The following is a 12,473-nucleotide window of genomic DNA, read 5'->3' as shown; positions in this document are numbered from 1 at the left end:
TTTTCTGTTATAGAGATGACTTCTTTCCTTAACTCTCATGAACCAACCTCTCCTAGCTTCATACTTTTCTTCTGCACTTTCCTCACCTTTCTGAGCCTTCACAGAATTGAAGAGAGTTGGGGCCTGGCTCTGGATTGGACTTAAGCTTAGGGGAATGTTGGGGCTGGCTTGATCTTCTATCCAGACTACCAAACCTCTCTCCATATCAACATTAAAGCTGCTTCACTTTCTTACCATTCATGTTCACTGGAGTAACACTTTTAATTTCCTTCCAGAACTTTTCCCTTGCATTAAAAACTTGGCTAACTGGCTCAAGAGGCCTAGTTTTCAGCTTGTGTTGGCATTGACATGGCTTCCTCACTAAGCTTAATCACTTCTAGTTCTTGACTTAAAGTGAGAAGTGTGCAACTCTTCCTTTCATTTGAACAGAAGCCATTGTAGGGTAATTAATTGGCCTAATTACAGTGTAGAAGTGTATGCTAACAAATTGGACAACCTAGAATAAATGGATAATCCTTTGTATTTCTGTGGTGTCAGTTGTTACTTCTCTTTCATTTCTGATTTTATTTGGCTCCTCTCATTTTTTTCTTGGTGAGTCTGGGTAAAGGTTTGTCAATTTCATTTTTCTTTTCAAAGAATCAGCTCTTGGTTTCCTTGATCATCTTTTTTTCTTTAGTCTCTATTTCATTTATTTCTGCTTTGATCTTCATTATATTCTTCTTCCTACTTATGTTGGGTTTTGTTGTTTTTCTAGTTCCTTTGGTTACAAGGTTAGATTGTTTATTTGAGATTTTTCTTGTTGGTTGAGTTAGGTTTGTATTGCTATGAATTTACCTGTTATAGAACTTCTTCTGCTGTGTCCCAAAGATTTTGGACCATTGTGTTTTCATTTCCATTTGTTTCCATGTATTTTATTCTTTCTTTGTCAGCCCATTGGTTGTATAATGGCATGTTGTTTGTGTTTTTTTTTTTTTCCATTTTTTTCCTTGTGATTGATTTCTAGTTTCATACTGTTGTGGTTGGAAAAGATGCATAATATAATCAGTTCTCTTAAATTTATTGAGACTGATTTTGTTCCCTAATGTGCTCTATTCTAGAGAATGTTCCATGTGCACTTGAATATATAATCTGCTATTTTGGGTTGGAATGTTTTATATATCTGTTATGTCCATCTAGTCTAGTCTAATGTGTCATTCCAAGACAGCTTCCTTTCTGCCTGGATGAGGTATCCATTGATATAAGTGAGGGGTTAAAGTTCCCTGTCATTATTGTGTTACCATCAATTTCTCCTTTTATCTGGTTATTTTACTTTGTGTGTTTTTTTGTACTATTTTTTTAAGTTTTTATTTATTTAAGTAATCTCTACACCCAGTGTGGGGTTCAGACTCATGATCCCAAGACCAAGAATCACATATTCTTCTTACTGAGTCACCCAGGCGCCCGTGCTTTATGTATTTAGATGCTCCGATGTTGGGTGCATAGATATTTACAATTGTTTTAACCTCTTGTTGGATTGGTACCTTTTTCATTATGTAATGTTCTTCTTTGACTCTTGATACAGTCTTTGTTTTAAAGTCTATTTTGTCTGTTGTATGTACTGCTACTCTAGCCTTTCCTTTTGGTTCCATTTGCATATATTTTTCCATCCCTTCACTTTCAGTCTGTATGTGTCTTCAGTCTGTATGTGATCTCAGGCCTGAATTAAGTCTCTTATAGGCAGCATATACATGCATCTTGTTTTTTTAATCCATCCCACCATGCTGTGTCTTTTGAGTTGAACATTTAGACCATTTACATTTAAAGAATTATTGATAGCTATATACTGCCATTTTGCTGGTTTTTTTTTTTATTGTTTTGTAGTTCTCTGTTTCTTTGCTTGCTCTCTCTTTGTGATTGCTGACTTCCTCTAGTATTTTAGTTCACTTTCTCTTCTTCTTTTTACTTTTTTGAGTATAGTTAACACATAGTATTACATTAATTTCAGATATACAACATAATGATTCAGCAATTCTATTTATACATTATGCTGTGCCCATCACAAGTATAGCTGCCATCTGTCACCTTGACACAGTGTTACAGTACCATTGACTATATTCCACTGTACTTTTTCCCTTTTTTCTTTTACCTGTTACAGGTTTGGGGTTTGTGGCTACCATGAGGTTCATATATAACGTCCTAAGTTTAAAGCAGTCCATATTGAGTTGATTGTCATTTAGGTTTGAACACATACTAAAGGAAATTCTTTCTCCATTGTTTATATATATGTTGCCATGTTTTACATCTTTTTATTCATAATTTCTTTATGTCTAATTATAGCCTTTTCTTTTCCCCTTGTGGAAGCCCCTTTAGCACTTCTTGTGATGCCAGTTTAGTGGTGATGATTTCCTTTATTTTTGGGAACTCTTTATCTCTTCAATACCAAGTGACAGTTTTACTGGGCATTCTTGATCGCAGGTTTTTTGTTTTTGTTTTGTTTTATTTTGTTTTCCTTTCAGCACTTTGAATGTATCATGCCAGTCCCTTGGGACCTTCAAAATTTCTTCTGAAAAATCAGCTGATAGCTTTGTGGAACTTCTCTTGTACATACTTTTTTTTTTATTCCTCTCATTGCTTTTACAATGATCTCTTTAGCCGTTGACATTTTAATTATGTGTTGTGGTATTGAGCTTCTTGAGTTTATCTTTTTAAGGGGCTCTGCATGCTTCATGAATTTAAATGTCTGTTTTCTTCCCTAGATTAGGAAAGTTTCCAGCTATAATTCTTTAAATAAATTTTCTACCACCTTCTTCCCTATAATATGAATGCTTGTTCACTTGATGCTGTCCAACAGATCTCTTAACCTAACCTCATTTAAAAACTTTATTTTTGGGGTGGTGGCTGGCTGGCTCAGTTGATGGAGGTTGTGACTCTTGATCTCAGGGTCATGAGTTCAATTTTTATGTTGCGCATAGAGTTTACTTAAGAAGAAAAAAAAAAAAAGAAAAATAAAATTAAAATAAAAAAAATTATGTTTGCTGTTCAGCTTGGGTGCTTTCCATTATCCCATCTTCCGTATCATTCATCTGTATCCATTAATCTACTTGTGATTCCTTCTAGTGTTTTTTCCTTTTCATGTATATTCTTTAGCCCTGGTTCTTTATATTTTCCAGGTGTTTGTTGAAGTTCTCACTGAGTTCTTCTACTCTTCTCTCCAGCCCAGTGTCCATCTTTATGATCATTACTGTAAATTTTTCACCAGACACATTGCTTATTTCTGTTTCATTTCTTTCTTTTTCTGAGTTTTTTTCTGGTTATTTGGGGGCATTCCTTTCTTTCTGTTTCAGTTGATTTTCTGTTTGTTTCTATGAATTAGGCAGAAAAGCTACTATTCCTAAACTTGAAGGAATGATCTCGGTATGTGGTTGTCCCCTCTGTAAACTGTATATACCCGGTGACTTTTACTGGCTGGCGGAACTGTGGCTGGCGTGGGTTAGGGATTGCAGGGTACCCTCTGCTGGGGCTGCACTAATGGAATGGTTGGAGATTAAGTGAATGTGGGCTGGGGGTGAGTCCTGAGGCTTTTTGCAGAGGGTGCCCTGGCAGGACAGTTGAGGGTAAATGTGTTCAAGCTGGGGTCTCTCCTCACAGGGTACTTTGACAGGACAGCTAATGCTGAAGGGGATGCCAGCTAGTGTGGTCCCTGGGCTCTATGCAGTGGATATACCACAGGACACCTGTAGCTGAAGTGGTTGTAAGCTATGGGTAGTCCCAGGGTTCTCTGTGGACACCCTGGCAGAATGGCTGAAACTCAAGTGGGGGTAAGCTGGGGTGTTCTGAAGTGTGTGAAAAATCTCCTGGTGGGGTTAGCCTACAGCCAAGGTGGTTGCTGGCTGGAGGGTCCCTGGGTGCTTTGTGTAGGGCACCAACTGGGAAGGATAGTTATAGTGGATATGGGCATGGACTGGGATTGCCATAGGGTCCTCTGAAAGGACAAATGAAGCAGGTATAAGCCAGGGTGTACTGGCAGGGCAGCTGAAGCTGAAAAAGGCATCAACCGGGGTGCCCTAGAGAGCCATCTGAAGCCAAAGCAGTACAGGCCTGCAGTGTTCCACAGTACTTTGTGCCTGCCTCAGTTTTGTGAGAGGGCTAGTTCTGTAGTGAGCACTGACCAGGGCTGTCCCAGTGTGCGCCACTATGGAGCTGCTCTTGTAGGACAGCAAGGTTGGTGTGGGTTGGGGGCCCACGGCTCACTGGAGTGGTAGGCTGCTTTGTACACCTGGACCCTGCTCCCATCTATGCTGTCAAGGTGGTGGGGGAACGTAAACTGTGGCACTCACTGGACCCTCCAACCAAGAGACAGTTGGAACAGCTCCCCTGCCAGTTAGCAGGGTTCTAGGGCTATTTTCTTTATATTCTGGTTGTTTTTTTAAGCCATGCCTTTTATTTTCTGTGGCCCAGCATAGATGAATCTGTTCCTGGTACCTCATTACTATCCTCTGCACTGCAGTTTGCAGCATCAGAGGTGGGGTCACCCTTTGTTACCATGTCTGTCTCTCATATAGAAGCTGTTCAGTCAGCCCTCAGTTCTTCTTCAGGAGGAATTCCCTGTAAATAGGTGTAGATTTGGTGTGCCCATGGAGGGGAGTTCAGGATCTAACTGTGTCACCATCTTGAACTGGAACACTCCCTAGTTCATTGTTCTTTAAACTTAATAGGCTGGGGGTACCTGGATGGTTCAGTGGGTTAAGCCTCTGTCTTAGGCTCAGGTCATGATCTCAGGCTCCTGGGATGGAGCCCTGCCCTGCTCAGCAGGGAGCCTGCTCCGCCCCACCCCCCATCTCTGCCTGCCTCTGCCTACTTGTGATTTCTCTGTTAAATAAGTAAAATAAATAAAGAAAGAAAAGAAAAGAAAGAAAGAAAGGAAAAGAAAGAAAGAAAGAGAATGAAATAGGGTAATATATATAGCTAGGACTACATGAGGGCAATAGTAGGCCCCAGAATGGATTAAGCAAGCTGTTTATAGCATTTTCTAGATTCAAAAGTAACTAAAAGTTTTAAAACAACTGGTAAGGGCGCCTAGGTAGCTTAGATGGTTAACCGTCTGCCGTTGGCTCAGATCATGATCCCAGGTCCTGGGATCAAGTCCCACATCAGGCTTCCTGTTCCTTGGGGAGGCTGCTTCTCCCTCTGCCTCTACCTGCCTTTCTCTTTCTCATGAATAAATAAATCTCTAAAAAAAAGTTATAAATAAAAGGAAAAGGGATAGGTGTATTCATCTACTTTATTTTGCTATACTAAGGGCATGTTAAATTTTTAAGAATTAGAGAGGTTTACATTCCTCTGAACAGAAATACTATATAAGAAAAGGCCAATCTCTAATACTTTATAGTCACTGGGAAGAGAAATTTCATGCAAAAGAGAGATTATAGTCAGGTTTTTTTTTTTTTTTTTTAAGATTTTATTTATTATTTGAGAGAGAGAGAAAGAACACAGGAGAGCACAAGCAGTGGAGAGGGAGAAGCAGGCTTCCCGTGGAGCAGGGAGCCTACAAAGGACTCAATCCCAGGATCCTGGGATCATGACTTGTGCCAAAGGCAGACACTCAACGACTGAGCTACCCAGGTGCCTGAGTAGTCAATCATTTTTGAACCAGATAATGGCTAACCACTCATAAGACACTAATTTAACAATATCTCAATGCTGCATTTTAACTTTTTCATCCTATGTGTATGCTGTGTCTGAAGAACTGGACTAACCAGTTCCCCGCCTCAGAGTTCTGATGCCTTGATGGGTGAAGGAGATCATTGTAATTTTCACTTTGCAGCTAGAGAAACTTGTATAGGAGTTTATTACACTGCATTATACTGACCACATTAACAGGAGTCTAATATATATAAATCAGGGAGCTAGAGTCAATAATTATTAATATCTGATCAGGACGTTCTTATCTCTGAATCTGAGTACAGAAGAAGCCATAGTTTTCAGAATATGAGCACAAATCAGGTAAATATGAAGAACGACTGATTCTCTCATAAATCTCTCTCAGTCATGTCTGGCAAACACCCAGGTTTGTAGAGCATACCTCAATGCCTTCTGGTAACCAGCTTATTTCCTTTACATCACTGTAAATTCAACAGTGTCTTACAGACTATAACTAAGTGACAGACTTGAGTTATAGCCTAGTTTGTTTTGTCCCTGCTGGGCTTTATATTAACATCTAATGTAGTATTTATTCCAGGGGTACAGGTCTGTGACTCATCAGTCTTACACAATTCACAGCACTTACCATAGCACATACCCTCCCCAGTGTCCATCCCCCAGCCACCTCTTCCCCACCCCTCCCCTCCAGCAGAGACTCTTAATCTCAGGAAACAAACTGAGGAATAGCCTAGTTTAGATTCAGAACAAATTACATCAGTGTTCAGGGTGGCTCATGTTGATGACTTAAAGCCAGTTTAACCACTTAGACTAGCCTGTCCTTAATTTCTAAATTCCAGTTGCCAGGTCTCAGTATGGCATGTGAAAGCTTGTCACAGCACACTGCAGAGATCTAATCAAGATTCTGAAGTAGGCAGAGGACCCTCCACTGGAACCGAGAGTGGCAGGTGTTACTCCTTGCAAACTTCTAATGAACACCTGGTGAAAATTATTGCACTTTTTTCTACAGCAGTATCTTAAGTATGTATAAATCCATTTCCTGTCCTTTGGTGTGGTCTTTATAATTGTTTCTTATAATTGCAACAGAACAATTGTTTTTTCCTATTGTTTCATGTAAACTTTTAAATACCACATAAAATTTACAAATAATCTATAGAAAGTATGTTTTGTGCAAGTTTAAATCAGTATATTAAAAATTACTGTACTTATTTTTTTTTTAATGAATTTGATTGTTGGCCTATACCTTCCACAGAGATTTCATATTTCAAAATAGCACCTAAAGCTAACCTGAATAGTGATGCATATCTTATTACCATGAAAATAAGGAAGCCTATGCAGGCTGTTTTAGGGTAACTGGCTATTAATTTTTATATACTGAAAAAAACATATTAAAGCTTAAGGGATGCTGTAACTAGTACTGTCCTGGATCCAGTGGAACATACTTTTGTTTTCTGTAGAGATATTAAAGAATGGAGTTTAGTTACCTTTTTAAAATATAGACTAGGGTTTGTAACCTTTCAAAAGAGAAAAAATCCATTTTCATGTAATTTGTGATGCACCCTGCCCTCACAATATTAGTTGTGATCAACACTGGTTGAGAAGTGGGCCTGTGCAGCAGAGGTTGAGAATCAACGATTCACACACTAAATACTCTCAAGCCTGCAAATGCATGCCACGTACCACTGTCTCTGACCGCACATCCCTTCCGGATAGGGCTCATATTTGAGTACATACTTGAAGATAAAAAACCAGACTACTAGATACTTAACTAAAGAGCTGATATTTAACCTGAAGAGAAAATGGAACCACTGAATTTTGACCACAATGTTTGCTTTGTGATTAATTTAATTTTGTAGATTGAATCATCTCAAACTTGGATTCTAAAGGAGCTGATAAAAAGGAGGAAGTAAAAAACTCGGGTAACTTCAGAAGTGTGCAAATCTGCTTCAGCAATCATGAGATGGGTGTTTATATATTTTCCAAGAAAACAGTTTATGCATGTATACACCATTATTTTGTAGTTAAACGTTTGAGACAATTTTATTAATATTTTATACTTATGGAACTTATCTCTGAAGTGTTGGACTTGAACATTTCAGATAATTTATAAAAACTGACAGAACAAAGTGAGAAAAATACTCAAGTTCACATAACTATATTAAACTCTTGTGCCTTGACATGTTTATTTTCTTTTGATATGACCAACATTTGATAGCAAAGTTATATGGAATATTTTACAAAGGCTGATTACAGAAAGGGAGTGATTTCAGCTCAGAAGAGCTGTAGAATCCAAACGTAAATAGAATAAGGGATCAATACAAATGATATTAGCAAGTAAGATATTGCTACATCTCTATGTAAAACTATATGCCTCTTGAAACCATAACCCTGACATTGCACAAACAGAATGACTCACGTATCTGACCAAATTGTTGGCTAAGTAGGTAACAACCTAGCTTAATCAGAAATGAGTAATCTAAATCCTTTCATTTATGTAAGTGGTTTTGTTATATTTTAATATTTTCCCACTGAAATCATTATTACTTCTGTATTCTTCATTAAGTCAGTGTATCACCTTATTGTGACTTAGTGTTTGGAACTTTACGTAGTTCTTGAAATGCCTTTTTTTTTTTTTTTTCCAATTTATTTATTTTCAGAAAAACAGTATTCATTATTTTTTCACCACACCCAGTGCTCCATGCAAGCTGTGCCCTCTCTAATACCCACCACCTGGTACCCCAACCTCCCACCCCTCCGCCACTTCAAACCCCTCAGATTGTTTTTCAGAGTCCATAGTCTCTCATGGTTCATCTGAAATGCCTTTTTTAATCAAAATAATCTTCTAAATCAATATTTGGATTTAGCAGATCTTCTCCATATGATGAAAGATCTGTCTGATTTAAAATTAAGTTTTCAAATGTTTCTTCTAAGTCAGTTTCACCAATTAAGACAGCTCCCATCATTCGCCCATGCTGCATGACAACTTTGACGTATTCGTGTCCTTTGGTACATCTCAGCATTAATTCATGATCTGAACCTAAGCCCTGTGCGTTGTATTTTCCCAGCAATACAACCTATAGATAGGGATAAAAACATTATTGTAATGAGTACCAACAAGGAAACACTATATATGTATATGTATGTGTGTGTGTATATGTATACATATACACACATACATACTGTGTTGTTAACCTAGAATCTATTCACAAAAATTGGGGAGTGTCCCAAAGAAAACATCTGAATGGCACTGCATTTATTGTATGGATGATACCACCCCACAGTCTCTGAACATTAAAAATATCTGGTGAATTAACATATGTAGGATCCGGACTACATCAGCTTAGAGTCATGAAGAAAAAACTTGCCTCAGAGTAATGTGAAGAGTAAATAATATGCATGGCAAAGCACCTGGTTCATTCTTGAGTATAACAGCTATTGGTTCTCCCCACAAAGAATGAATCTCAAAATGTACCAACAGGGAATAAGCCTACAAGAGACTTTCCCCCACTTATGGGTAAAACAGTATAGCACAGGAAGGTGTGTAATGAACAGGAATTAAGACCAGTGGTAATAACAGGTACTGATTTCCAAGAAATGAGGAAATGAGAAGATGTGTCATGTTTTATAAAATAGTCGTCTAATTTTCTCATCTGAGTAAGTATTTACATGGTTTTCGTTTTAAGACTAACAAGCAGGAAAAGGCACTGATTTGCTTATCTTACCTTATAGTTAAAAAATTTTGTTACATGAGCAAAAAGCTCAAAGCTGAAGTCCATGTCAATAGATTCTCCTAAACTAGCTGCAGCCATGCACTTCGCTGCATACCATCCCATCTGTCTAGCCTGGGTCCACAGCCTCATCTGAAAGAAAAAAATGTCATGAGAAAATTTTTCATTGTTCTTACTTTAAAGATGCCTTATAAAATTCCTTAAATGACTTCAACGTTGACAGTCCTTGAGACTGGCTAGATCTAGCGAGTTAGAGGATTAGTTGGATTGTCTTTGCTGTAGAAGCAGTCACCAATCCATCCTAACCAAACCCAATTTTGCTAGTTCATAATTCTATCCAAATTACTGCCTTTCAAATTGAAAGATGATACCAAATCTGTTTCAATAAACTATTACAAGTAACTAAAACATTTCAGGGTGTACCAGGTAAGAATACTACTAATTAACTAGTCTCCTTTTTCATAGTAAGTTTCATCATCAGCGTAAGTAGAGATAATAGATGATCACTGAAGAATTCATTTCTTCTCCTAATCCTCAGATTTTGGTGCTACATAGTTAAGGCCTTTCATGCAGTTAAACTGATGTATTAGTTGGGTGTACAGCCTTAGGAAATCTTATCAGATTTCAACAACTGATGCTGGGAATTTTAAATTCTTCCCTTACATGATTTATTTCTTCTTTACTGTATGTTTATTTCTACCAAGTTTTAGGAATCCCTGATATAACACTGGCTGTGAAAGTCAAGAGATTTAAATACCAACTCTTCTCCATGTTTATTAACAGCCTTAATTTCTTTACCTGAAACATAAATATACACCACCTATTCTCTGGCTATTGAGAGAATTAAGCTAATGTAGGGTCCTGGATCATATAAAACTGACTGGTATACTTATTTATTGCTTCTACAAATTAAGAGACAAGATCTATTAGATTCACTCAGAACGAGACATCTGTTTTGTTTTTGGATATTGCCTGTAGCCGAGTATGACACATAATAAGGATACAATTTACCCTAGAGGGTTTAAAGTGTTTAAAAAAATCCCACAGACTTGAAGACAGCTATGCCACAGAAGTCACAGAATGTAGGAAAAACTGAAAACAAGCTAGCACTTTCGAAACAGGCTGAAAGCACTCTTCCTATGACTTATCTCTATAAAAACACATAAGTGTTGAAGGTGCCTCTCAGATTACATCTAGCCCTTCTGCTACTTCACACTCCACAGTTAATCTGAAGGAGTAAATTCTTCCTGTGGAGCTGGTCTTTCACTGTTACCTGGTTCTTTTATCTGTAACGTCTACCTGCAGCTTTACTCCTGCTAAGACCACCTGCCCTATGACTACAGTCTGAGTATCTTCCTGAAGGATTTCTGCTCCACTCTGAAGAGGCAGGCAGCACCATGAGGGCAGGAGGACGTGGACATCCAGTTGGATGGAGCTGTTCGGCTGAGGAAGGCTGTTCACTATAGGAAATTTTTTCAGTCATAATTCCCAGAGGGACAGAACTGGGTCATCAGGATCCCCCCATCATCTATATGGTTTATACCTCAGTATGTTTTTATTCATCTAAAGCTGCGCTGTCCAGTCTGGCAGCCACTAAATGTAAGTAAAATTAAAATTCAGTTCCTCAGTCACATTCAGCACATTTTAACGGCTCAACAGAGACATGTAGCTACTGAGTGGACACTACAAACATACTGAATGTTTCTGTTGTCACAGAGTTCCACTGGACAGTGCTGCTAAATGTATGAAGGTAAGACATCCCAGTGTGTTCCATCTCTATTTAATAACTTGCCAAAAGGGAAACATTCTTTTAAAATGTCACAGAAAACTCTAGGACAGCTTCCTACTTAAGTGGGAAAACCGGAAATTTGGATTTGCTGGTAGCGACTCCTTTACCGTCAGATGGAATCTGAAAAATCAGATACAAAGGTGTGATGATGGATGCTGGCTTACTTGCTGCCACACCGGGCTGGGCCGCCAGGATGCAGTGCAGATGTCACCAGCGGCGTAGACATCAGAGAGAGAAGTGTGCATATAAGCATCCACTTTCAGGCCACCATCTTCTCCTAGAGCAAACTAAATGAGGTTCCTGATAAGTATACATGGGAAGAAAAATGAAAGATGTCTTTTTTGTTCTAAAGTAAAAGACTAAGTCAAATTTTTATACCTCAGTATGCTGTCTTTAGTGAGAGAGTGAAAAACAGCTGCAAAGTTTAGATAACTCAGCTGAATTATTAGGGAATCAAAATCCTACTAGGACAGACCTACTCAAAAATTCTTAAGACTTTCAACATCAAGAACACTCAGTAACCATAGTTACTACCCGACTTGTAATTACAATATTCTTCAGTTTTGCGAGCTTCAAATGCTAAAAGGCAGTTTCTCTAAAAAGAATCATTTGTAAGAATTCATAGGTGTTCATCTCATCAACCTTTAGACAAATGAACTGTGCATTATGTCCCATTTATGAGGACACTGATGCTGGGTTGTTTACCACTTAAGGATTTTAGGTAGGCAATATGAAATACTACAAATAAAGCATGACTGCACACTAAACTTAGCTTCCTTAAGTTACAGTTTTACACTAAAACAATGAACACTGATTTATACTTGAGAATTAGAAATCTTATACTACTTTAAAAATACTCATAACAGGACAAAAAATTTCACCTTACATTGTTGCCACAGAGGAAAGGTTCTGTATTTGGTGTAACTCCTGTAGCACTGACAATGAAATCACAGCCGTATATCTTTTCATTAGTCAATTCCACATATACAGGCCATACCTCTTTAAAACAAACAGAAAAAAACCACCTTCATTCTCAAATGTTATCACCACCAGCTGTCATTAGCATGTGAATATGTAATGCCTAGAATAAAGAGTGAAAGAAAAAGGCAGGAGAGGACTTTAAAACATACCCCTTAATAACTTTGTAAGGCATATTTGCTTAAACAATTATAATGCAGTCAGCACTGTCTTCTTGTTTTGAGTATATTTACAAAATTATGGCATTCTGAACATCTTTCCTTCAAATTTAGACTACTTCCAACAAAATGATTTTAAGCCAATAACCATTTTCTAAATATTAAGCTATTATACTCCACTAA

General features: G+C 37.9%; 1 protein-coding gene across 1 annotated transcript in view; it reads right to left on the bottom strand.

The window, feature by feature from the left end:
- Nucleotides 1–7,791: 7,791 nt before the first annotated feature.
- PYROXD1 (pyridine nucleotide-disulphide oxidoreductase domain 1) overlaps nucleotides 7,792–12,473 on the bottom strand; it is a 29,070-nt gene continuing 24,388 nt past the window's right edge. The window contains exons 9-13 of the mRNA XM_044229373.1: nucleotides 12,041–12,153; nucleotides 11,319–11,441; nucleotides 9,360–9,497; nucleotides 8,458–8,711; nucleotides 7,792–8,258 (exon numbers count right to left, since the gene is read on the bottom strand). Coding sequence (XP_044085308.1) covers nucleotides 8,463–8,711; nucleotides 9,360–9,497; nucleotides 11,319–11,441; nucleotides 12,041–12,153 — 623 coding nt within the window. The 3' untranslated portion in view covers nucleotides 7,792–8,258; nucleotides 8,458–8,462. The remainder of the gene's footprint in view (nucleotides 8,259–8,457; nucleotides 8,712–9,359; nucleotides 9,498–11,318; nucleotides 11,442–12,040; nucleotides 12,154–12,473) is intronic.

This window comes from Neovison vison, chromosome 12, assembly GCF_020171115.1.
Source record: "Neovison vison isolate M4711 chromosome 12, ASM_NN_V1, whole genome shotgun sequence".
NCBI lineage: Eukaryota > Metazoa > Chordata > Mammalia > Carnivora > Mustelidae > Neogale > Neogale vison.
Note: the sequence above shows the minus strand (reverse complement) of the source record. Positions and strands in the feature narration are given on the sequence as shown.